Here is a 25474-nt window from a genome sequence, read left to right on the forward strand (position 1 = left end):
GCCCCCTCCAGCTTCTTCCAGCCGCCCAGACCCCAGGCTCCGCCCCACGCCTGGGCAGAGCCCCAGTCTTCATCAGGGTACCCCAGGATTGCCCCTGCTGTCTCTTCTTCTCAGGGTCTCTTCTCTCTCTCTCTCTCTCTCTCTCTCTCTCTCTTTCTCCCTATCTCAAGGTCTCTGGGTCTCAGCATCTCTCAGCCCAAAGGTCTTTGACGGTCTACCTGTCTCTCTCTGTCTGTGACCTCTCCACTTCCAGGACCCCAGAATCTCTGAGCCTGGAGGAAGAGGAGGGATCCTAGATCAGATCTCTGCCTCTCCATTTCTCTCTCTGTCTCTTTTAGGCCATCTCTGTGTCTTCTCCAGTCTCCAGACCTGCGAGTCTCAGAATTTCACAGCCTCGAGGTCTCGGTGTGACTCTGGATTCTCTGCTCTGTCTCTCTGCCGCTCTGTGTGCCCCTGCCCCTCTCGGGCTCTCTACCTCTGTTTCTATTCTCTCTCGCTCTCTGCCTCCCCCATTCTCGAGGCCCGTCTCCCTCCCTCCCCGCATCCTTTCCCCTCTCCTTCCCTGCCCCTCCCCTCCTCCTCAGTAGCCAATGAGCGGCCGCCGGTCCCAGCTCCCGGCGTCGTCCGCCGAGTGAGGCCGCGGGCGCGGGGGGTGGGGGGTGGGAGGCCGGGAGGGGGCCGGGACGCCGGGCTCCGGGGCGGGGGCGGGGGGCGCGGGCACCGGCGACCCCGGTGGCGGCGGCGGCGGCGGCGGCGGCCGGGGGAAGCCGCGGGGCCGGTCATGCGGCTGCGGGGCCCGCGGCCCGGAGCGTCCGCCCAACCCTGAGCGAGGTGAGCGCGAGGGGAGGGTCCTGGAAGGAGGTGGGCGCGGGGGGTTCCTCTGGAGGTGGCTGGGGGACGGGGCTTGGGCTAAAAGGGGCCTGAGTGGCTCCGGGGGCTGACATTTTGGCGGTCGGACGCCCGAGTTCGGGGGCAATGGGGGATGGAGGGACATTTGGGCCTAAGGAATCTGGGAGGACGGGGTCCGAGGGTCCCAGAGTGGGGCAACTATACTCTTAATGTCCGAGTCTTGGAGACCGTGGGCACCGGGGAGGGTGCAGGCCAGGTCCTTGAGGGAGGCGGTCCTGGCTGAGCGGGGAGGGCCTGGGCCCAGTAAAGGCAGGCTGGAGTCTGAGAAGGGGTCCCCAGAAAGAGGGAGCACGTCTCCCAAGGTATTGAAGGGAGGTGGAGTTTGGACTTGGGGCTTGGAGAATGGGACCCCGGGGATCCAGAAGCCTATATCCAGGAAAGGCTGGGCTAAAGAAGGATAAGAAGGAGGCTCCGGGCCTGGGGGGGAGGGGGGGTCCCAAAGGAGGAAGGGCTGGAGGCTGGAGGAGAATGAGGAGATCTGGGCGGGCCATTTAGAGTGAGGAGGAATCAAGCAAGGAAGGAGGGGACCTCCAGAGGGGAAGTGAGAAGGGTGACGTTGGCAAGGTCCCAGCTGGGAGTCTGAGAAGCCAATGGGGGGAGCTGAGGTCACCTACCTGGGACTAAGACAGTCAGGGTGACAGGGTTTTTGATGCTGGTTTCCGAGGTGAGTGGACTGGAAGAGGAGCAGACAGCTAGCAGTCAAGCCCTGGAGCCATGGGACGGGGGATGGGAGGAAAAGCTGGTCGGAGCCCTGCCAGCCTCGGATTCCTGAATCCTCCAGGAGGCTGGGGGCGTGGCGGGTGGGCTGGGGGCACTAGATGCTGCAATGGGGGGGGGGGGCAGGCGGGATGAAGATTGTCTCAAACTCCAGGGTTCTTATTGGGGTGGTGTCAAGTTTCAAGGCTAAGAATTCTGGTTCAGGAGAGTGGGGTCTCAAGTCTTGGCTGCATTGTTGGGGGGCTGTTGATTCGGGGTCTTAACCTTCATAGTTAAAACGGTGATGGAGATTGTGGTATTCATGTAGGTTGAGGTCTCTGAGATAGGATGGGGATTGCAATTTGAGCCTCCCAAATCATGAGACTGTGTGGTTTAGGGAAATGTTCTTGATAAAGGGTGAGTGTGGCGGGTAAGGGATTAAGAGCTCCCTAGTTGGAGTCTCCAGATTTCTGGCTGGAATTTTGGAGGCCACAGCCTTGAACTGAGGATTTCTTTTTTGAGGGTCCAGTGTTAGGGAGATCTGCGTTCCAGGTTGCATGTGGAAGAGGGTCTGTATTTGGAAATCCTAGTATGGGAAGTTGGAGTCCAGAACCTCTGGTAGGGAATCTGGGGATCTTGTAATGGGGATGGGGGGAATGGGGATCCTGGGCTTCCTGATTTGGGTTTTAGAGCTCAGAGCACTGATCCCTAGTTTGAAGGAGGGTCACTTGTTTGACTGGAGTGCTCTGATTAGGGTGCTGAGATGGGGGACTCCCAGATCATGGTTTTGACGTTCTGGAGTCTCTAGCCAAAATCCTGGCTCCAGGTCTCTGGGCCCCAATATTCTGGGATCCAGCAACATGGGGTGGAGTTCTAGCATTCCAGGTTCAGGGGCCTGCGGGGATTTGGGATGAGGGGAGGGGGGAATTAAGGTTCTGGAATCTTGGATCTGGGTCGTGGTCCATGATCTCAGACTGGGATACCAAATTGAGGTCAAGACACCATGTCAGAGTTAAAAGGTCAAGGTCTTGGTATTAGAATTGGATGTTAAGGGTTTAAACTTAGATGGGAGGTCTGAGGTCAAGGCCAGGGTATGGGGTTAGGGTCCTTGGCTAGCGACCCACTTGGGGGATTTCTAGTTGCTATTCAGAGACAGAGTCCAAAAGAAAGGGGTCAGGGTGTTAGGTCTGGGCCTGGAGTCAGGATTGGTGGCCTAGGTTAGGTTTTCTAGACAAGTTACTGGTTCAAATCCAGGGATGGAATTGTAGGTCAGGACACAGAGGTCAGATTTTAGAGGGTTCAGTTTGGGGATTGTTGTTTCTGGCCTGGGTCCGATGTCCCACGTGGCTGCATGGGGTCTGGGGACTCTAGTCGTCCCATCAGGGCCCTCCACTGCAGCTTCCCGACCCTCAGGCCCCGCAGGGCGCCCCCCGCCGCTGAGGATGAGTCACTGCAGTAGCCGCGCCCTGACCCTGCTGAGCAGCGTTTTTGGTGCGTGTGGCCTGCTGCTTGTGGGCATTGCGGTCAGCACGGACTACTGGCTGTACATGGAAGAGGGAACGGTGTTGCCACAGAACCAGACCACGGAGGTCAAGATGGCGCTGCATGCCGGCCTATGGCGTGTCTGCTTCTTCGCAGGTACGGACCTCACCTGCCCACCAGTCAACTGTCCCTGCCTTGCTTGGGATCCGAGAGTCTTTATCCATAGTTCCATCCCATGGGTGCCAGAAATCCAGAAATCAGTCCTGTTTCTCTCCTGGAGAGTCACATTTCTACCTGGAGATTCAATTTCTAGCCCTTTATTCCCTGGATCTAAGAACCTTAATGCTCACACAATCTCCAGGTCCCTAATCCCTGTAACCTCCTGGAGCCCCTGGCCCCTTAGAAGCAGCAGTCTAAGTTCAGAACTTGTCTCCTGGACAGTTCCAGAGCTGAATAGGAATAAAAAAAAAAACAACAAAACTGTGCCTCCCAGCTACCCCAGAGACCACTCCTTCTAGGAATCCTGTCCCACCTCACCCCCCAGACCTTACCTCTTTAGGGATCCAGGAGTCCTGGCCCATAGCCCCTCCTCACTTGGGACTCAGTCTTCCAGCCCTGTCCTCCATCCAAGGGACTCTAAGGCAGCTTGCAATAGGAGCTCTCGGACTCCTGCCCACCCCCTTCTGCGACCCCCTAAGAGTAGTACAGACCATGATCCTTGGATTAAACCTCACATTCCCATCCTGGGGTCTCTCTACTGTGCGTCCTGCCCCTGACTGCCTCTCCAAAGCTCAGGAGCCTCTCATCCAGCCCTGCCTTCTTATCTTCCCCTCAGGCCGGGAAAAGGGTCGCTGCGTGGCCTCAGAATATTTCCTTGAACCGGAGATCAACTTGGTGACGGAAAACACGGAGAATATTCTGAGTGAGGGGAGGCAGGGGGTGGGGAGGGTCAGGCAACAAGGGTGCAGGGTGGCAGGGCGGGTCCTGGGAGAAAGGCTAGGACCAGAGAAGGGGTGGGGTGGGAGGGAAGGAGTGGAGGCTTGACAGCAGGCAGAGTGCTTGGGTAAGGAGGAGGGGCCAGGTTGAAGGGGTGGGGCCTGGGAAGTGGGTGGAGTCAATAGGCAAGGGGTGGGGTCAAACCAAAGGAGGTGTGGCCTGTGTGAAGGGGTGGGGCCAGCAGTGGAAGTTTCAGAAAGGGGAGGAACCACATAAAAGAGAGGGGTCAGGGCTGGGAGGTGGGGGGTGGAAGTGGAGGGGTCAGGAGAACGGGGAGGTGTCCTCCTGGAGAGTCCCCCCTCACCCCTGTCTTTCTTCTTACCCCTCCCCCAGAGACAGTGCGCACAGCCACCCCCTTCCCCATGGTCAGTCTCTTCCTCGTGTTCACCGCCTTCGTCATCAGCAACATCGGCCACATCCGCCCACAGAGGACCATTCTGGCCTTCGTTTCTGGCATCTTCTTCATCCTATCGGGTAAGCCCAAGGAAAAGACTTAAAGGCCGTGGGACTATTTTAGGTTCCAGGAACCTGGGGTTCCTCTTCCAATAGGAAAGCCACTTCCTTGCTGTGTAATCCTGGAGGAGTTGCAGAACCTCTCTGAGTCCCACTTCCCTCCTCTGTGAAATGGAGCTAGCCGCCAAATCACAGCGAATGCCTGTTGGGTGCTAATTAGGTGCCAGGCTCTGTTCTGATACTCACAACAACCCTGTGAGGTAAATCCTATTAATAGCCCCATTTTACAGATATGGAAACAAACACTCAGAGAAATGAAGTCATTTGCTCAGGGCCATACAACCAGTGAGAGGCAGAGATGGGATTCAAACTCACGCATTTCGCCTCCAGAGGCTGTATTTTTAACCACTCCTGATATTTGAGCAATTAACAGATTACAAGGCTCTTTATGTTCTGTGCATCATTTTACTTGAACATTTTTCAACCAGAAAAGTTGAAAGAACCCTGTGCCCACCACTTACGGTCGACCATTACCATACCACAGATGTGCTCTATCCTGTATCTGTCCATCTGTCTCTCTACCCATCCATCAGTCTATCTTATTATCATTTTAAAATGCATTTCCAAGTGAGTTGCAGGCATCAGTACACTTTGCCCTAAATTCTTCACCATGTGTGTCATTAGCTAGAGTTCAACGTTTGTTTATAGTTCTCGTTTCTTTTGAGATTCAGGGTTCTTTTGCATGAGTGATCTCATAACCTTCTCATAACATCTCTGCCCGGGAGTTATTATTAGCACTCATTTGATAAAATGGGGATACCGAGGCCTGCAGTTGTGCAGGGAGTTGCCTAAGATACCAACATAATGCTGGCTCCCCAGGGACCCAAGTGTCCTGAGCTCCAGAGTAGAGCTGTTTCTGAAGTGCTACCCTTCTCCAAATTTCAGCTCAGTCCAGTCCAATTTGGTCCAGCTCAGCTCAGGTCAGCCCAGATCACCTCAGCTCTGACACACTTAACTCCATCAGTCTGGCCCAACTAACCCCAATCTATTCTGACTCATTTCTTCAGTTCAATTCGACTTAACTCAACGTGATTTAATTAAACCCCATTCGTGCCCTTTTAATTCAGTTGATACGTTATGAACAAACCCCGCTGTTGGTCTCGTTTCCGTTCTGTCCCTTTGGGACCGCATTCGGCTGCCTCTTTTGACTTGGCTCTGCAAATAGTTGAAGATAGATCTTCAAATATCCTCTCCCCCAGTCTCCTCCCTTTTCCTCACCCAGCTTTCTCCAGGCTAAACCTCCCCCGTGTTTCCAGCCTAACCTGATGAGACCTTTTCCCAGGGAAACCAGGGTGCAACCTCTGTGCAAATTTGAATCACAGCATGTAGAGCCAGACACAGAGCTAAAATAAGACACGTAGAATATCTCCATCCCAGAGTGTCAGATGGAAAAATAGTGGCCTAGAGAGACAGAAAGTGGGGCAAGGGTAAGGAGCATGGGAACATTTATTCAACCCACCTGAAACATTAGAAGAAGGAAAATCCCATTGTTCGTGGTTCACGGAAGTTGAAACAAAAGAGGTGACATAGCTGGTAAAGGGCAGCGCTGGCGTTAGAACCGAGGACATTCTCTTCCCAAAAGCCATGCTCGTGGACCTGATTTGCATCAGGACCTGACTTCCCAAGGTCAAGCTGAGGATCAATGGTGCCTTCAGGGCTGCAAGTCAGGCCTCTGATGTAATAATAGAGTAATGGGTGGGGATTGAACCCCGCTTCCTGAACTTCATTTCATAGACTATGACCTATGCACCCCACCCAAAGTATCCAGTTGTGTGCTTTACAGGTTGTAGGGGGTAGTGGCTGAAGGCACCTGCTCTTGTGAACCTAGAAAGACCTGGGTTAAAATCCTACCACTTACTCGGTGTGTGAGTTACAGCCTTCCTTTCTGGAGCTGTTGAGAGGACCAGTCTTGTTCAGGGGTCAGCAAACTTTTTGCTTAGGGCAAAAATAGTAAATATTTCAGGCTTTGTGAGCAACCAGAGGGGAAGCAATGGGCCTGGCTATGTTCCAATCATCCTATGTATGGACCCTGAAATTTGAATTCAGTGTAATTTTCATGGGTTATGAAATATTCTTCTTCTTTTGTTTTTTTTTCCCCACCATTAAAAAAATGTAAAAACCACACTTAGCTCGCAAACCATACAAAGACAGGCAGCAGGACAGACAGTAGTTTTCTGACCCCTGCTCTAGATCACGGACGTGAAGGGCCAACCCAGTGCCTGGTCTATAGCAGTAAGTATTCAACACGTGGTAATTTAAAATAAATACATACACACATACATTCATAAATAGCTGTAGTAGCAACAACAACCGTGATAATAAACACTTTATTGAGGGCCATGGTTTGGGGAAGTTCTAAGTGCTTTGTGCAAATTAAGTTATTTCTTTTTCTTCCCCTCATAAGGCAGATGCTATCATTATTCCCATTTTCCACTTGAGGAAACCGAAGCACTCAGAAGTTGCTCCATAGTGGAAGAAGGATTCCAAACCAGACTTTCACCCTGGCGCTCTGCTGCCCTACCACAGTTAAAAATCCTAAAGACAAAGGAGATTAAAAGAGAGGAAAGGGGGACTTCCCTGGTGGTCAGTGGTTAAGACTCTGCAGTTCCACTGCAGGGGGCACGGGTTCGATCCCTGGTCTGGGAAGCAAGATCCTGCATGCTCCGTGATGGGGCCCAAAAAACAGGGGAAAGAATGGAAATAGTACCAACAATATCTTAGATCTTGGAATGGAATGATCTAGTCCAACCACCTCATGCTCCCCATGAGGAAACTGAGACTTAGAAAGAGACGAGAGTTGCCCGAGGTCGGGGAAATGGTGAAGTTGGCATTCAATTTTGGAGAAAGTGGTGAGAGGGCTGGGGCAGGAAAGGGATAGGGTCACACCGGGACGCTAAAGATCCCTCAGGGACTTGTGTTTGGAATGCACTAGAAGGAAAGAGACTGGAACTGGGCAAACAGAGGAGGAGGCTTATGCATTGGTCCGGGCACTAGCAGATAAGGTTTGAGCTGGGAGGGGGTGTGGAAGGATAAAGGTGACTGGATGGCTTTGAGAGAGAGGGATATTGACAGAAGAATCAATAGAACCAGATGACTGACTGGATATGGTTGGTGAGAGAAGGGGAGGAGGCTGGAGTGACATTGATTTTCTTTTTCCAGGTCATAAGAGGCATGCTTCCCATGCATGGCTCATATTAACCCCTGATCCTCAATCATGCTCTATGCATCTGCTCATTCATTCATTCACTCATCAAACATTTACAGAGACATCTTACATGCCACGCCCTGTGCTGGGTGCTGGTGACATACTGAATCTTTTTTTTTTTTTAATGTGGTGAAAGTCACATAATATAAAACATACTATTTTAACCATATTAAACTGTGCAGTTCAGTGGCACTAAGTACATTCACATTGTTGTGCGGCCCTCACCATCATCCATCTCCCAGAATTTTCACCTTCCTAAACTGAAACTCTGTCCCCATTAAACACTAACTCTCCATTCCCCCTCCCCAACCCCCCGCCTGGTCCCTGGCATCAACCAATGTACTTTCTGATTCTATGAATTTGACTATTCTAGGTGCCTCGTATAAGTGGAATCAAACAGTATTTGTCTGCACCTAATGTATATTGGAATGCATGACAGTCTGCAGGCAGTCAGCCACAAAACAGCTCCCAGCTACATGTGCGTCAGTGCTTGTCACACAACGCTTAAATCCCTTTAATGGATTTCCATTGCACTTAGAATACATCCCAATTCCTCATGCTGGCTTACAAGGTCTTCCATGATTTGGCCACTGTTCAGACCTCTGGCCTTATTACCTAACTCACTAACACTCTCTCCATTGCTTGTAACTTCAGCTGCACTGGCCTCAGTCTATTCCTCAAAAATGATCATCTCAGCCTCACTTCCATGTTTGGAAGTCTCTTCCCCCTAATTCTCAAAGACTCCAACTTTCCCTCTTCAGAGTTTCTTTCTCTGACAGTGGTACCCCATGTTGCTTTGCCCCCACTATACTATCCGTCACATTCCCTATTTTATATTTGTTTCATAGCACTTATTGCTATTGTCATCTTCATTTTCTGTCTCCTTCTACTGGAATGTAAACTCCAAGAGGCAGGAACATGCTCTTGCTTGTATCTTCAGAGCCTAGATGAGTTGCTGGCACAAAGTCCACAATGAATGTAGAAGGGATGCATGGTAAAGACAGCTCAGGGCATTCTGGGAAAAGCGAAGATGCATTAAGCTGACACAATAAGGTGGTGGGAAGGGTGGGAACGACCACAACTTCAGGAGCAGGTGACATCTAAGTTGACGATGCAGAAAGGGCGAGGGGAGGTTTTTCACGTGAAGAGAGAAAAGTGCCTTGTACAGAGATGGAATTCACAGCATGTGTTAAGACCCTAGAAAGCAGCTAAGACAAGTAGCCAGCTGTGTAGCTCTCCGTGGTCCTGAAACTCTTTGTTCTAAAGCAGCTTGTGCCTGTTGAGCTTGGAATGTAGGTGATTCTTGCCTACTGTGCTCTAAGTATTCTGAAGCAGATGTAGCGGAGGGGGGAGGGAGAGAGTTGGATTACAGAGCAGGGAAGGGGGAAGGGAGAGAGAAAAAGGGAGAAGGGGAAAAAAGGGAAAAGAACGTTATTTTTTAGAGAAGCAGAGCCACTGTAAAATGACCAGGAAGGAGAAAGAATGACAAGAATAACTTACCTTTTGACGTTGTTTTTAGACAACTTTCAATTACTAAAAACAAGGGTGAAAAACAACAACAAAAAGCTCTTTCTCTGTTTCTTTTTTTTTCTTATTTTTCTTCTCCTTGGAAATATTTGTCTCCTTCTCATCACCCCTGCTCCTGACTCTCTGTATGGAGAATGTTTGTTATTTACAACTGAAATGTGAAACATGGGACTTGAGGTGAGGCAGGAGTGGTTAGCAGGTATGGGCTTTAGAAAGAACCAGTATCTAAAACAGGGGGATAAAGATTTGTAGGCAGTGGAACAGGCATAGGGAATAAGCCTTAGCTGGGTCGGAGGACTTGGGGATGCAAAAAGGGGTTTAGATTTTGAGAGATTCAGGAAGTAACATAGACATTACTTGATGATGGACCATCCTTGGATGGGGGACTGGGAATCAAGGTATTGTTTCTTTCTTTTTTTTTTTTTTAAAGGATCTTTAAGTATTGTTTCTTTCCTTTTTTTTTTTTTTTTTTTTTTTAAGGATCCCGTTTAGAGTCACGCATTGCCTTTATTTTATTTTATTTTATTTTATTTATTTTTGGCCATGCCTCATGGCTTGTGGGCTCTTAATTCCCGGACTAGGGATTGAGCCCGGGTCCCTGGCAGTGAAAGCACCTACTCCTAACCATTGGACCGCTAGGGAATTCCCTAGGTATCCTTTTCCTATAAACCTGCTCATCTTTCAAGACCTATAGCAGATGCCTTCACCATGTAACACTTCATGGGCCCCCTCTTCTTGAACATCAAAATTATGGAATACCAGAAGTTGAAAGTGCTCTGGAAGTTCAGCAAAAGCTAATTCTTAAAGGAGACAGAGGAATGGGGATTTAGAGTGGACTTAAAAGGGAAAAGCAGCTAACGAGCTCGAAGTTCCAGGTGCATGCAAGTATATTCATCCATTCAACCAGTATTTATTATCTGCTGGATCTTGCACCAGGTGCTAGGAATGCAGTAGGAAACAAGGTAGACTAGTTTCAAGCATCCTAGAGGAAGTGGAGGAGATTCATGACTAAAAAACTACAAATAGATAGAAAATATAATGTTAGGTAGTGACAAGTGCAACGAAGATAAATAAAACAGTTAAGGGGAAGGAGATGGATGGGAACGTCATTATTTAATCTTACCTCAATCACTCCAAATTTTTAAAGAAAACTCTGAAATCTGTAGAATAGTACAGTGAACACTGGTACTTCTTCCACCTAGATCCACATAGATACTTGCATTTTGCTGAAGTTTTGCTATATTCCGTCTCTCTCTTTACACACAGTTTGGTTTTTGTTTGTTTCTGGCTTTACCGTTTGAAAGTAAGTTGCAGGCATCGTGATCGTTCATCTCTAACCATTTTGATATGCATCTCTTAAGAGTAATGACATTTTCTACATAACTACAACACCATTATCAAATCTAGAAATTTTACAATAATTCCATAATATAATTCATTCCATTTTCAAACTGTCCCAGTTGTTCTAAGAACGCCTTTTATAGCTTTTCCCCCAGAACCAGGATTCAGTCTGTTTACGCGTAGCATTTAGTCAATTCTCTTTTAGTCTAGAATAGTTTCCATACTATATTTTTTCACAACACTGACTTTTAAAATATATTTCATTATAAAAATATACAAAGGATAGTATAATTTGCCATGTACCCTTCACTCAGTTTCAACAATTATCAACATATGGTGAATCTTTTTTTAGTCATACTGCCATACCTCCCTTCTGTATCTTCACTACGTGATTTTAAAGTTGGTCTCAAACATTAAATCGTTTTATCCACAAATATTTCAGTATATCTCTGAGAAATCAGTACTTTGTTATTTAACTAGCCACAGTGCCACTGTCATGCCCAAACAATTAAGAATAGCTGCTTAATGTAAATTAATATCTAGTTAGTGTTCAACTTCCCCACTTGTCTCATAAATGCCTTTTTTTTTTTACCATTAGTTTCTTGCAGACCAGGATCCAAATTCCACTTGTGCATTTAGTTGATAGATCTCTGAAGCCTCTTTTAATCTGTAACAGTCCTTCTCCTTCTATTTTTTTCCTTGCCGTTTATTTGTTGAAGAAATCTAGTCATTTGTCTCAGAGAATTCCCACACTCTAGATCTTTCTAATTGTGTTTTTGTGATTTAATATGCTCTTCCATCCTGTGTTTTCTTGTAAAACTGTAGATCAGATCCAGGTTTGCTTTTTTTGGGGGTGGGTGGTGGTGATAAAATACTTCATAGATAGGTGGTGCTATTATGTCCTACTGTATTGCATCAGGAGACCTAATACTATCTGGTTGTGTCGCTTTTTGAGATGTTAAGATCAGACACTTGCTTAAGTATTACAGCTTGGCTCATACCATTGTCATTTTGAAATCTGCAGGACAGGGTGTCTTGTAGAACACCCCACAAACCACATTTATTTGTTTCCTTGTGGCATCCTTTGATTTGTTCCTCTTTCTTTGTATTCTCTGTAGCCTGGAAGTTATGTCCAGGGTAGAGACTTGATTAGATTCTGGTTAAATATATTTGGCAAGATTTAGAGGTGGTACCATGTTCTTTACAGCCCATCCCTTCAGGTAGCAAATAACGTCAAGTTGTTCCTACCGGAGTGGAACAAAGTTTGAACCCTTGGTAAAGGGGGTGATCATTAGAGCTCTCCATTGAAAAGGTACATTTTTCTCTTTACAACGAATAAGTCATTTGCAGGGTAACATTTTGGCACCTTGGGGGAAAAATCCTGTTTGGGGATGTCCATTTGATTCAAAATGTGCTGCTTTGGAAAAATTTTAAACATACAGAAAAGTTGCAGGAGTTATATAAGGAACTTTCATATATTCTTCACTGGGACCAATTTATAACATTTTCCACATTTGTATTTCTGTTTCTTTGTATCTTATGTGTATATATCTATATATGTATATATTATGTAATTTATATTATATTATATTATTATATAACCACCTGACCATAAATTGCAAACACTTCACTCTTAAATACGTCAGCAATTATGTCCTAAGCACAAGTGCATTTTCTTTCCTAACCACAGTACAATCATCAAATTCAGGAAGTTTAACACTTATACAGTATTACAGCTGATACGCAGTTCATATTCAAATCTCACCAGTTGTCTCCACACTGCCTTTTATAGTCAGTTTTTCCCCTGATTCAGGATCCAGTTCTGTTTTTCCTTGCTGTGTCTCTTTCGCCTCCTTTCATCTTTTATATAGTTCCTGTACCTTAAAAAAAAAATCTTTCATGTTGATGTTTTTTTGAAGAATGCAGCCAGTGTTTTGTAGAACACCCCACAGTTTCCACAGGAGTGGATCCATGTTACAAATTACCAGTAGGGACACTACATAAACGAAGTAGCGTCACGATCACATCAGGAGGTCGGGGTGTCCGTTTGCCCCATTATTGGTGATGTTAGCTTTGGTTTCCTGGTTCACATGGTATCTGTCAGGTTCCTTTATGATAAAGGAAGTTTTCAAAAATCTCTTTGTAGTTAATAGATATTCCATGGGGAGATTCTGTCATACAGTGATTTAATGTCCACTGTCGACGATGCTTGCCTAAATCCTAATATTACTACAAGGGTTGCAAAATGGTGTTTTCTTAACTCTGTTGTTCTATCTACATGGATGTCACCGAAAAGAAGAATTTGTTTTTTTTTTGGGGGGCACGTGGCTTGTGGGATTCTAGCTCCCAGACCAGGGATTGAACCTGGCCCCTCAGCAGTGAAAGTGTGGAGTCTTAACCACTGGACTGCCAAGGAATTCCCAAATTTTCTCTTTTCTTTTATTATTTATTTCCTTAAAGAATATATCAGTATGGATTCACATTTTTTAAAAATTCAGTGTATTGTATGTCATTACTTTTAGTATTCATTTTGATGTTCAGATTGTCCCCAGTTGGGCTATCAGGGACCTCCTTCAGATGAGTTCCTGTGTCCTCTTTTGACACGTCTCCAACATTTTTTTTTTTGAGTACTTCCTTATTTTGTGGTACCAGTACACCTTTACTGCCCCTGCCTCAGGCTTCAAATGAGCTGTTTCTTCCTAGCTCCTGATGTAGTGGGGGTGATAGTAGAGACCAAAATCTGGGTGCTAGGTGTGCTCATTGCTGCTGGGGTGTCACTGCTCCTAGGATGTTTCAGGATATGAGCTGGGAAATTACATATATTTGTAAAACAGGAGTTTATACTGACACCACAAGGGTCTTTCTTGACTTTACTCCATTCTGATTTGTATCTTCCTTCTTTCGGAATGAGATCTCCACCTCCCCAAAACATCAGTATATTTGCACATTTGCTCAACCCTACTATTCACACAGAATAACTTAAGTACTGCTACCCCTACACCACTCCCAATAAAAATTTATTAAATACAGTTCAAGATTTCTTCACAGACCTTTCTGTCTTTAAACTGAGATATATATTCAAAGTACTTTGTCCAAAAGTTACTTGGATTACTACTTTCCCCCCTCCTGTGGTTGTATTATTCATCTGATATAAATTAGCTTCATTTATTTTTGTTTGTATTCAATTTGTTGTTTTCCCCATCCTTGTTTTTTTTTTTTTTAATAATTTATTTTATTCTTGGCTGCATTGGGTCTTCGTTGCTGCACGTAGGCTTTCTCTAGTTGCAGCAAGTGGGGGCTACTCTTTGTTGCGATGCACAGGCTTCTCATTGTGGTGGCTTCTCCTGTTGCGGAGCACGGGCTCTAGGCACGCGGGCTCAGTGTTTGTGGCGCACGGGCTTAGTTGCTCTGTGGCATGTGGGATCTTCCCGGACCAGGGCTCGAACCCGTGTCCCCTGCATTGGCAGGCAGATTCTCAACCACTGCACCACCAGGGAAGCCCTAGATCCTTGTTGATTTTATCTTTTGAATATATAAAATATTAGCATAGTTCCAAAGGTCAAAATTATGCAAAAATATATACTCAGAGGAGTGCCACTTCCTTCCCATCTCTTCCTTCCTATTCTCACCTACCTAAAGTAATCAACTTCATGTTTGTTTCCCCTCCTGTGTCTCTCTTTGTAAAAATAAGCAGACGCATATATGTATTTTATGTACCTTTTGCCTCACAAAGAGTATGTTGTGAAGCTTTTTTTGACGATCTGATGGATGAGAAATGGTATGTCCTCATCGTTTTCACCTGCATTTCTCTAATTCTGAGTGAAGGGGCAATTTTTTAAAACAAGGAGATCATAGAAGTCCTTTCTAAAGAGGTGACAAGGAATAAGAGATCTAAATGAAGTGACAGATACCAGGGGTTAGGATGCCGTGCTTCCACTGCAGGGGGAGCAAGTTCTATCCCTAGTCGGGGAACTAAGACCTCACATGCCATGCGGCCAAAATAATAATAATAATAAATGAAGTGACAGAGGGAGACATGTGGAAATCTGGGGGAAGAGCATTCCAGTTCAAGGGAACAGAGAGAGCAAAGGCCCTGAGGCAGAAATGAGCTTGTGTTCAAGCAAGAGTGGGACCTAAGTAGCAGGTGCAAGGAGAAATGGCTAGAGATGAGTTTGGCAGGTGACCCTGTAGGCATTGCAGTCCAGGGGTCAGGTACATGTTTCTGTAAAATGCCGGATAACAAATATTTTCAGCTTTACTGGCCGTACAGCCTCTGCTGCAGCTACTCAGTTTTGCCGGTACAGCCATAGGCTAAATGTAAACAAATGGGCGTGGCTGTGTCCCAACAAAAGTTTATTTATGGACCCTGAAATTATAAATTCATATGCTTTTTAAATGGAGACATTATAATTCACACAACATAAAGTTCATATATTCAGCAGTTGTAGTCTATTCACAAGGTTGTGCAACCATCTGCATGACCTAATTTTACCACATTTTCATCACCCCAAAAAGAAACCTCACTCCCTTTAATTGCTAATCATGATCCCCCCTCCACCCCACCCCCTGGCAACCACTAACCCACTTTCTATCTCTATGGACTTGCCTGTTTTGGACATTTCATATAAATGGAACCATACAATATGTGCTCTTACGCATCTAGCTTCTCTCCCTTAGCACAGTTTCTAGGTTCATCCGTGTGGTAGTATAAGTGCATACTTCATTCCTTTCTTTGGCTGAATAATATTCCTTTATATGGCTATACCACATTCTGTTCGTCCATTCAGTTGATAGACGTTTGGGTTGTTTCCACTTTTTGGCTATTATGAATAATGCCGCTGCAAACATTCGTGCGCAAGTTTTTGTGTGAGCATATGTTTCCAGTTCTCTTGGGTAAATACCTAGGAGTGGAATCGCTGGGTCATATGGTAATTCTATCTTTAACACTTTGAGGAACTGCCAAATGAAATTCATATACTTTTTACGTGCCACAACATAGTCTTCTTTTGATTTTTTCAACCATTTAATTATATAAAAGCCATTCTTAGCTAGTAGGCCACACGAAAACAGGAGGTGGGCTGGATTTAGCCCTGGGCGGTCATTGTGTTTGCTAACCTCGTTTGTAGGCAGTGGAAGGAATTTAGATTTATTCTGGGTGCGACGGGCACACGAATGTTTATTTGTAGGATTCTAGGGGAAGATGCTGATGAGGATTACTTGGATTAATTTGGGGGGAGGGATTTTTATAGCCTCTTTAAGCCCCCCTACGTATGGCTATCGCTCTGCATGGCTACTGTTTAAAAGAAAGTTCAGCTTGAAGAAGTGATAGTTGCCTCTTAAAATTTTTCAAATCAGACCTCTCCTCTCCACCTTCTCCATGTGCCTCTATTTCCTCCGCTGTAAATGGAGATAAAAATGATACCAATTTGTAAGTGTTGAGGTTTGAATGAGTTAATGCATATATAACACTGAGAATGGTGCGTAGCTTAGAGCAAGACCTATATAAGCAGTTGCTATTATTATTATTGTTATTGATGTTGTTGTTGTTGCTATTATGATCTATACAGCTTCAGCTCAGCTTCATCCTCCTTCCCTTGGAATATCACAATATCCAGTTTCTCCCTTCCAATCTCTTCCCAGAACCAATCAGCCCCACAAGGATCTTCTAACACTTCGATCTGGCCTTGTCCTTCCTCTGCTTCAGACCGTCCATGGCTCCCTAGTGCCCTTGGCATTGATGCCAAGCTCCTCAGCCTGGCATTCGAGCCTCATCATGGCAATGCCCCTGCCCCCTTCTCTGGCCTCATTTCTTGTGGCTGTGGTTCATGTTTTAGCTACGTGGAGGGATCAGTTCATTGTTCCCCCTCCAACTCTTTGCCCATGCTGTCCCCTCTGCCCTGCCTGGAGTGGTATAATGGTAAACCCTAATTCTTCCCTGGGCCTCATCCTTTAGGACTTCGACAAAGTCATGCTTCCAGGAAGCTTTCCTTGGCTCCCCCCACCCTTGCCCCAGGTGGGCTTGGTGCCTCTTCTGGACCCACAGAGCTCTGTGCTACTGTTTTCTTTACAGTACATGTCACCATGGATGTGACTGTTGATCAGTGTTCATGTTTGCCTGCCCCAATTGCATTGTGAGCTCCTGGATGGCAGATTAGGGGTGGGGGTGGGAGGGAGGAGGAGGCTGTTGATTTATCTCTGGGCTTCCTGCACCCAGCCGAGGCCCAGCACACAAGGAACTTCAACGGATGGAATTTCGTCCAGGGGAGAGCAGGGAGGAGAGGGGAGAGGATGGCGGTGAGATGCAGGGGGCCTGGGGCTGGGGAAAGGGGCCCACTGCTAATGGGCCAAGGGCACCCCTCTGCTCCCCACAGGCCTCTCCTTGGTGGTGGGCTTGGTTCTTTACATTTCCAGCATCAACGACGAGGTCATGAACAGGCCCAGCAGCTCTGAGCAGTATTTCCACTATCGCTACGGGTGGTCTTTTGCCTTCGCAGCTTCCTCCTTCCTACTCAAAGAGGTGATGTCTGTGGGGCCCAGACTCTAGAGTTTTGAATGGGGGGGGTTGGGGGGGAGGGCATGATTCCTGGGTCCAGGAGGAAGAGGAGGCTGTGGGTGTAGACTCTGAATTAAAAGGAGGTGGTGGCTGAGGTCCTAACCCCTGGGTCCTGGAGGAGGAGGGTCTGGGAGCTCCAACTCCTGGGATCCTGGGGAGGAGGTGACTGGGGCTCTACTTCCTGGGTTCTGGGAAAGGAGGAAGCTGGAGGCCTGGAATCTTGGGTCCTGGGAGAGGAGGGACTGGGGGTCTTGAGTTTTGGGGTCAGAGGGAGCCCGGGGCCAGCCTCTGCGACTCTGACCCTGCCTTGCCACAGGGAGCTGGCGTGATGTCCGTGTACCTGTTCACCAAGCGCTACGCGGAGGAGGAGATGTACCGTCCGCACCCGGCCTTCTACCGCCCGCGTCTCAGCGACTGCTCCGACTACTCGGGCCAGTTTCTGCAGCCCGAGGCGTGGCGCCGCGGCCGCAGTCCCTCCGACATCTCTAGCGACGTATCCATCCAGATGACGCAGAACTACCCTCCAGCCATCAAGTACCCGGACCACCTGCACATCTCCACCTCGCCCTGCTGAGGCCCCGCCCCCGGAGGGCCCCCCTTCCTCCTCTTCCTCCTCCTCCTCTTCCTCATACTCCTCATGGGTCTCCCCACAACGCAGCTGCCCCTCAAGTCCTCGGGACTCCTCGTCCCACCCGTAGGACGCTGCGCACGCGTTAGCCCCGCCCTCTTCCCAGTGGCCCCGCCCCGTCACCATAACCCCTCCCTCTTTCCTGACCGCTCCACTTCATTGGTCCCTTCCACTTCCAGATGACACCTCCTTCTAGATGACCCGCCCCTTTTCCTTAGGCCACTCCCCTCCCTGCCTAGTACCGCCTCCCAGGTTCCTCTGCTCCTTGGGCAGAGCGGCCGAGCGCGCCCACCTCCGCGAGCCGTCCCTCAGCCTTCCGCCTCGCTGCAGGGGCTCTGGGCAGGAGAGTAGGTTCCAGCTGCCGCCAGAAATGCCAAGCATCCTCTTCTGCTCTCTGCCCTGGCTTCTCTCTTTCCCGGCCCAGTCTCACCTCCGGACTTTCGTGGTCCTCGGGTGTAGTGCGGCCGGGGTGGGGCTGGAGGCCGCAGGTATGGTGTCCCCTCCCCCACTTCCCCACCCACGGGAGACCCCATTCTTTCTCACCTGCTGGACGCTCCTCGGCCTTTTGAAGGTTACCTGTCTTTTCGAGGGCTCTCTCTAACGGCTTTTCTTGCTCTCTCAGCTGACCTTGGCTTCTTTTCCTTCCTCTGTCTCCCGGCCTCCTCTTCACCCGCTCATCCAAAGCCCGTCGGTGCATCCAGCCCCACATACCACGCGACAAGAATGGAGACCCTAGGGTGGAGGGAATTCCTCCACGCCATTTCCACGCCTGTGCCCGCCTCTTCCCCCTCGAGGCCCCGTCGGGGGAGGGAGAGGCAGTAGCGGGGGTCGACGCCCCCCAAACCTCCAAGTCTTCCATTTTCTGGCCCTCCCCCTCATTGAAGTCCCCCTTCCCATCTCAGACCCCCAACTCTGGCCTCTTTCAAGGGTCCGTCCGCCCCCTTGGACAGATGGGGGGGGTCACCAGAAACTCACCCACCCCCTTATTAGGGGAGGAGGGGCGAGGTAGCACAGTGTTGTACACGGAACTAGAAAGGCCCCCTGGGTGGGGGGAGGGGGGCAGGGGAGGGACGGGGGCTTTTAGATTGCATCTTAGGTGGGAGGGGGGAGGGGGGACCGCAGCAGTTAACCTGTCTTTACGCAGCGATTTTTAACGAGGCTGGGGGGAGGGGGACTTTGGGGGTGGGGAAGGGATGGGGTGGGGGGCCTGGCTCTGTTATTTACCGTGTATCATATGTAAATACCGACAGAAACTTCAATAAACTTTATTTCAAACACGTCTCTGCCTGCCCAGGGGGAGGGCATTGGATACCGAGGGCGGGTCCAGGTCTCCACCCTGGCGGGGTGGGGGAGAGGCTGTGGCTAGAGTGCTACAAAATAAGGTTAGATGGTTGTTTGTTAAATAGCTTAATCATTGTAATTAACAGCCTCACTTTATAATTCAGGCCATGTAAAGCGTGTAAGACAGCAAATGACACAGGTCCGGATCAATAAAAATTAACTCTTGGTATCACTATGACCACTTAGAGAACAGTTACTATTACTCACCTTCCTTGCTTCATTTATTTATTAAAAAAAAATTTTGTTTTTTCTTGGCTACGCTGCGCAGGCATGCAGGATCTTAGTTCCCCAACCAGGGATCGAACCTGTGTCCCCTGAAGTGGAAGGGCGGAGTCCTAACCACCGGACCGCCAGGGAAGTACCTGCTTCATTTAATTTTCTCCCCAAGCCTGCATGTTGAGTTTAGTGGACTCATTTTGCAGCTAGGTCCATTGAGGTGAAATGACTCACCCAGGGTCACACAGGTGGAACTCGGCAGAGCTGTGAGTTGGGACTAGGTTCAGCTGGTTCCAAACCTTGAGCTTCCTTCCTTTTGTACCGGGGAGCAGCGGCTTCTCCTAATGCCTGGTCACTCTGTGAAGAGATAACTGCTACTATTTATTGCACCTACTATGAGCCACACAGTTTCCTCCCATCCATGATCTCAGGAGATGTTCCCAGCAGCCCTGTAGGTAGGAATTATCACACACATTGAGCGAGCGCGCGCACACACACGTTTTACAGGTGAGGGATGGAGGCTCAAAGTGGTCTCTAAGATCTGTGATCTCACCTACCACACTGAGGGATTGAAAACGGCCTGAATGTTTGCTAAACTTTTTTTTTAAATTTATTTTATTGATTTTTTATTGCGTCGGGTCTTAGTTGCAGCAGGCGGGATCTTCCTTGAGGCATGCGGTATACTTCCTTGCGGCGAGAGGGCTTCTCTCTAGTTGTGGTGGTGGGTTTTCTCTCTCTAGTTGCGGGCATGCGGGCTCCAAAGCACATGGGCTCTGTAGTTTGCGGCAGGCGGGCTTTCTAGTTGAGGTGCCCGAGCTCAGTAGTTGTGGTGCGCGCGGGCTTAGTTGCCCGGTGGCATGTGAGATTTTAGTTCCCTGACCAAGGATCGAACCCGCCTCCCCTTCATTGGAAGGCAGATCCTTTACCACTGGACCAGCAGGGAAGTCCCAGATAAGCTTATTCTTGAAATATATTAAAAAGGAAACACAGTGCTAGCTTGGATTCTACACCTCTTCTAGACTTAGTCTCTTGGGGGCAATCAGAACAACATCTGAAACCACTACCGCATCCTGTAATGACCACGGACACATTGATCAAGCTGTTGTGAGGTGTCAGGGACTGTGCTGAGCCCTTTTCATTTATCAGCTCATTGGGTTCTCCCAAACATCCTCTGAGCTAGGCATTCCAAAGAGCCCCATTTTGTAGATGAGGAAACTGAGACTGGGAGGTAAAGTCACCCAGCTTGAAAGATGCAAAGAATTCACACCCATTCCTTTCTAATCCCAGAGTTTTCTCTCTCCTGCTGCTATATCTGACTTCGAATTTGATGCAAACTCATTCTGTGACCTTGAGCAAGTCTTTTAATCTCTGGAGCTTCAGTTTCTTTTTCTGTAAAAAAGGAGGGGGATGGGCTAGCAGGACTCCAAATCCCTCTGGAACAGGAAGAGAGGTGGGGATAGGTTAGCAGAAGAGAACTAAGAGTCAGCAGGATCAGATTCCCTGAGGGAAATACTCTGAGTCATTTTCAATGATTTCAGGAGTTTCTGTAGGTCATGCTCAAGAACTGGGATGGCAAACGTGTTTCAGCTTCTTTGTCAAGACTAACTGATTCCTAGTGGCTTCTTGGAGCACAGTGTTAAGAAGGATTTGAACATCTGCTCAGTGGGAAGGGATGTCCCCATCGACTGGTGCTGTCTGCCGTTCTGATCATTTGGTGCTGTCTGTCTTGCGTGCAGGATGAGTAGTTGTGGTGCAAGTGCTGAGGTATTTGCTGATTTTGCCTGGAACTTAACAACTTAAAATCCTAAAGTCTGTGTTCTTTAAAAAAAAAATTAAGTTAGTGTTTTTGGTGGTTGTTTTGTTTTTTACATTTTGAAAATACAATGGGATTCCATAGTTAAAGATTTATCTTTTTTTTTTTTTTGAAGGAATGCTGTGAAAAGTCTGTCCTACTTCTGACCTCCTGACATCCAGAAATACCCTTCGCCCTAAGGTATTATCTTTTAATGTATGATTTCAAGAATTCTATATGCATATCTAAGCATATGTGTATGTGTTTAAATCCACACACAAGTGAATCTGTAGCACATACATGTTTATTTGACACAGCATTTATCATAGTATGCACAGAGTTCTGTACCCTCCAATTTCACATGTGTTATGGAGATCATTTAGCATCAGTTATATAACTCTACCTTATGTTTTGGGGTTTTTTTTAAAATTTATTTATTTATGGTTGCGTTGGGTCTTCATTGCTGCAGGCGGGCTTTCTCTAGTTAGGGCGAGAGGCGGCTGCTCTTCATTGCGGTGCATGGGCTTCTCATTGCAGTGGCTTCTCATTGAAGTGGCTTCTCTTGTTGCTGAGAACGGGCTCCAGGCGTGGGCTTCAGTAGTTGTGGCACACGGGCTTAGTTGCTCCGCGGCGTGTGGAATCTTCCGGGACCAGGGCTCGAACCCGTGTCCCCTGCATTGGCAGGCAGATTCTTAACCACTGCGCCACCAGGGAAATCCCTACCTTATGTTTTTTAAAGCTACTTAATAATAATAGTTTGCATAAATTAATTGCATAGTGTGCTGTTTTCTATGTGCCAGACACTTTGCATTCAAGTCTTGAGCACTTTACATTGAATAACCCAAAGAGGTCAGTGCTTTTATTATATTATCATCCCCATTTTACAGATGAGATCCTGAGGCACAGAGAGGTTAATTAACTTTCTCCTGGTCATACAGCTAGTAAGTGGTCAAGCTAAGATTTGAATCCCGGGAATCTCCTGAGCCTACCGATACTTAACCCTAAGCGTATACCTCCGTGTATACTGAAGCCACGCAATCTCATCTTTGTATCTAGCATCATGTTTACAAAGTATTTTGTACTCATTTCATTTACAGAATAGTACTATGCATCAGTGGTTCTCAAAGTGTGGCCACCACAAGGTCAAAACCATTTTTATAATAATACTTAGATAGTATTTGCCTTTTTCACTCTTAGTCTCTCATGAGTACATGGAGTCCAGAGGCTTCTGGAGGCTTCACAATGGCTGAGAACACAATAGATTGAATGCAGAAGCAGATATGAGAACCTAACTTTCTTCTATTAGGCCAAACATTGAATAGATTTTCTTCTTTCTCCCCCACTCCCCCACCCCGGCGCTGCGAGGCTTGCGGGGTCTTAGTTCCCTAACAGGGATCGAAGCCAGGCCCTCCGCAGTGGAAGCACGGAGTCCTAACCACTGGACTGCCAGGGAATTCCTGGAATAGATTTTCAAAAACGTAAAGCATACACCTGAAACTGACACAACAATGTTAATCAACTATACTCCAATATAACATATTAAAAAGTTAAAAAAATAAACCGATACCACTATATTTTGGGGGGAAATAGTTATTTTTCACTAAAATAAGTCTGTTTATGCAAATATGCAATGAATTTATTATTTTACTTAAGTAATACATATTTTAAAATCTTCTCGGCTTCAATTTTGAATATGTTAAATACTGACAGACACAACACATAAACAAAAGCTCTTTGGGGTCTGCTACAATTTTTAAGTGTATAGAGGGGTCTTGAGGGCAAGAGTTTGAATCATTGCTGCTGCATGCCCTGCAGGTAGTGTATCAGATGTAGAGATTTGCCTGAGTTTTTCAATGGCTGTATAGTGGTCCCTTGAATGGAGGTAATTTATTTTAACAATAAACTCATTTTTATTATAAATGTAACACAGTCATGATTTTCAAATTTAAGCAGCAGAGAAGTGTAGAAAGAAAAAAATAACTTTCTTTTCGTTTTTCTCAATCCCAGGTTTGTTCCTCGAAGGGAAAAATTGTTATCAGTTTCTTCTTCTAGATGAGCGGTTCCCTGCTCAGGGTGATTTTGCCCCAAGGGGACATCGGGCAATGTCTGGGGACATTTTTGGATGTCACAACTGGGGAGGGGACGCTATTGGCATCTAGTGGGACCAGGGATGCCGCTAAACACCGTACAATGCACAGGGTGGCCCTCCACCACAAAGAACGATCTGGTCCAGGATGTGACTCATGCTGGGGTTGAGAAAAACCTGCTTCAGATATTACCTATGCATTTATATATTCTCCCTTGCTTTTTTTTTCTTTTTGGCCTTTATTTTTATTAACACAAATGAGATTTCGCTAAATCCATTTATACGAAGTAACTCTTAACTTGTAGGGGATTAGGGATCCCTTTGTGAATCAGATAAAAGCTATGAACCCCCAGAAAACAATACTCATATTCACAAAATTTTGTACATAATTTCAGGGGCTTCACAGGCACCAAAAGAGCCCTGCCAGAATTCCTTGGAAGTGTAGTTTCTGAATCACAGTCCTAGAGCATCCCATCCAGAGGGAGATCACTAACTGCACCCCTCCATCCCTTTTTAGACAAGAGGATGAAGGGTCAGAGAGAACAATGCTTTGGTTCTGGGTCCTTTAGGGAGGCAAGGCAAAGCAAAGATTGGAACTCAGGCCACCTGACTCACCAGAGCTGGAATATTTCCACTTCACCCTAAATGAGGACGTTTTAGAAACGCTGATCTTCCCTTCCTGGTACAGCGGGAAAACATGCCACCAGCACTCTGTTCCTCTCGAGAAGACACAAAGGCCCCAGCTGTTGTTGATGAGAAACACTCAAGCACCTGGGAAAAAGCACATTCAGGATGTGAGGCGGGGAGAGTGGTTGGGCAGGGACTGCTGGGGGGTAAGGACCCTGGAATATGTATCCACTCATTCCCTGAGTCATTCATTCATTCCTTCACCCACCCATCCATCCATTCATTCAGCACCTGTAAACTGAAGCTTCCTGTCTACCAGGGCTGGGCTCTGGGGGACACCAAAGTGAACCAGACACATGCCCATCCTGAACAGCTCCTACTCTCCTGGGGGAGACCTACCGATGTGCTGATTGCAATACAGGGTGACTGTGCTCTAATGGGAACCCTATAGGGCATGGTGGAAGCACAGCTGTAATGCTTGATGCAGCCTTGGGGGGTCAGGGAAGACTTCCTGGAGGAGGAAGCATGTAAGCTGACTGTTCAAGAGCAGGTAGAGTGTTTGTCATATGGCTGGGAGATGGAAGAGTCCAGAAAGGGGATCCACACTAAGAAACCTCAAAAGCCTGAAGGAACTGGGCATAGAAGGGAAAAATAACTCCAGTTTGCTGGAGGCTGCAGTGCAGATGGCATAAGAGGAGACTGATGACCTTGACAGAAGGACACAGGTGAGGAGCTTAGATTTTTCTCCTGAGAGCAATAGGGAGCCATAGGAGAATCTTGAGCAGAGGAAGGAAAAGGTCAGTTCTGAATGTTACAAAGGAGCCAAGTGAAAATTGGACAGTGGTGTGGGCTGCTGGCACAGTCCAAACAAGAGCAGGACAGAGAGGAGGAAATAGATACGAAAGTGATCCAGGAGGGAGAGGGGTCCACATATGGAGCCTGGCTGGTTGTCAGGAATGGGGGAGAGGAAGGCGTTGAGGAGGCATTAACGCAGTATAGCCTGAGTGGCCCCTGTGTGAACTTCAAGGTGGTGTGTGATTTATAGGGAGTATTAGCTATCTACTGCTGCTTTAAAAATTCCCACAAACACAGGGGCTTAAAACAACACGTATTTACTATCTCACAATTTATCGTGGATCAGGAATCCAGTACAGTGTAAGGGGGTCTTACAAGTCTGAAACCAAGATATCGGCTGGCTGGGTCCTCACCTGGAGGTTCAGTTACGGAGAGATTCACTTCTATGCTCCCTCAGGTTGAGTAGAATTCATTTCCTGTGGTTGTATGACTGAAGTTCCTGTGGGGACTGTTTGCTTTTTGTATTTTTTGGCTGTGCCGTGTGGCATGCAGGATCTTAGTTCCCCAACAGGAATTGAACCCCTGCCCCCTGTAGTGGAAGCACGGAGTCTTAACCACTGGACCGCCAGGGAAGTCCCAGAAGTCCCTGTGTTTTGCTAGCAGTTCCCACCCTTAGGTCGTGACCACGTGGGCCTCTTTAACAATGGGGCAATTGGCTCCTGCAGGACAGCAGGAGAATCTCTTGCTTTGAGTCTCTATGACTTCTT

General features: G+C 47.4%; 1 protein-coding gene across 2 annotated transcripts; it reads left to right on the plus strand.

Annotated features, from left to right (window-relative positions):
* Positions 1 to 702: 702 nt before the first annotated feature.
* On the plus strand, positions 703 to 18870 carry CACNG7 (calcium voltage-gated channel auxiliary subunit gamma 7). 2 transcript variants are annotated; one of them, XM_079906945.1, is made up of 6 exons: positions 703 to 831; positions 3019 to 3243; positions 3923 to 4009; positions 4417 to 4557; positions 17041 to 17186; positions 17539 to 18870. In XM_079906945.1, exons 2-6 carry the CDS (start codon positions 3048 to 3050, stop codon positions 17794 to 17796), a joined length of 828 nt encoding a protein of 275 aa, XP_079763071.1. In that variant the 5' UTR covers positions 703 to 831; positions 3019 to 3047; the 3' UTR covers positions 17797 to 18870. The 2 variants fall into 2 exon arrangements, with proteins under 2 accessions (XP_079763071.1, XP_079763070.1); XM_079906944.1 differs by lacking the exon at positions 703 to 831 and having other exon boundaries at positions 2887 to 3243.
* The last annotated feature ends 6604 nt before the right edge of the window (positions 18871 to 25474 follow it).

The sequence above is a fragment of the Stenella coeruleoalba genome (assembly GCF_951394435.1).
Source record: "Stenella coeruleoalba genome assembly, chromosome: 20".
Lineage (NCBI taxonomy): Eukaryota > Metazoa > Chordata > Mammalia > Artiodactyla > Delphinidae > Stenella > Stenella coeruleoalba.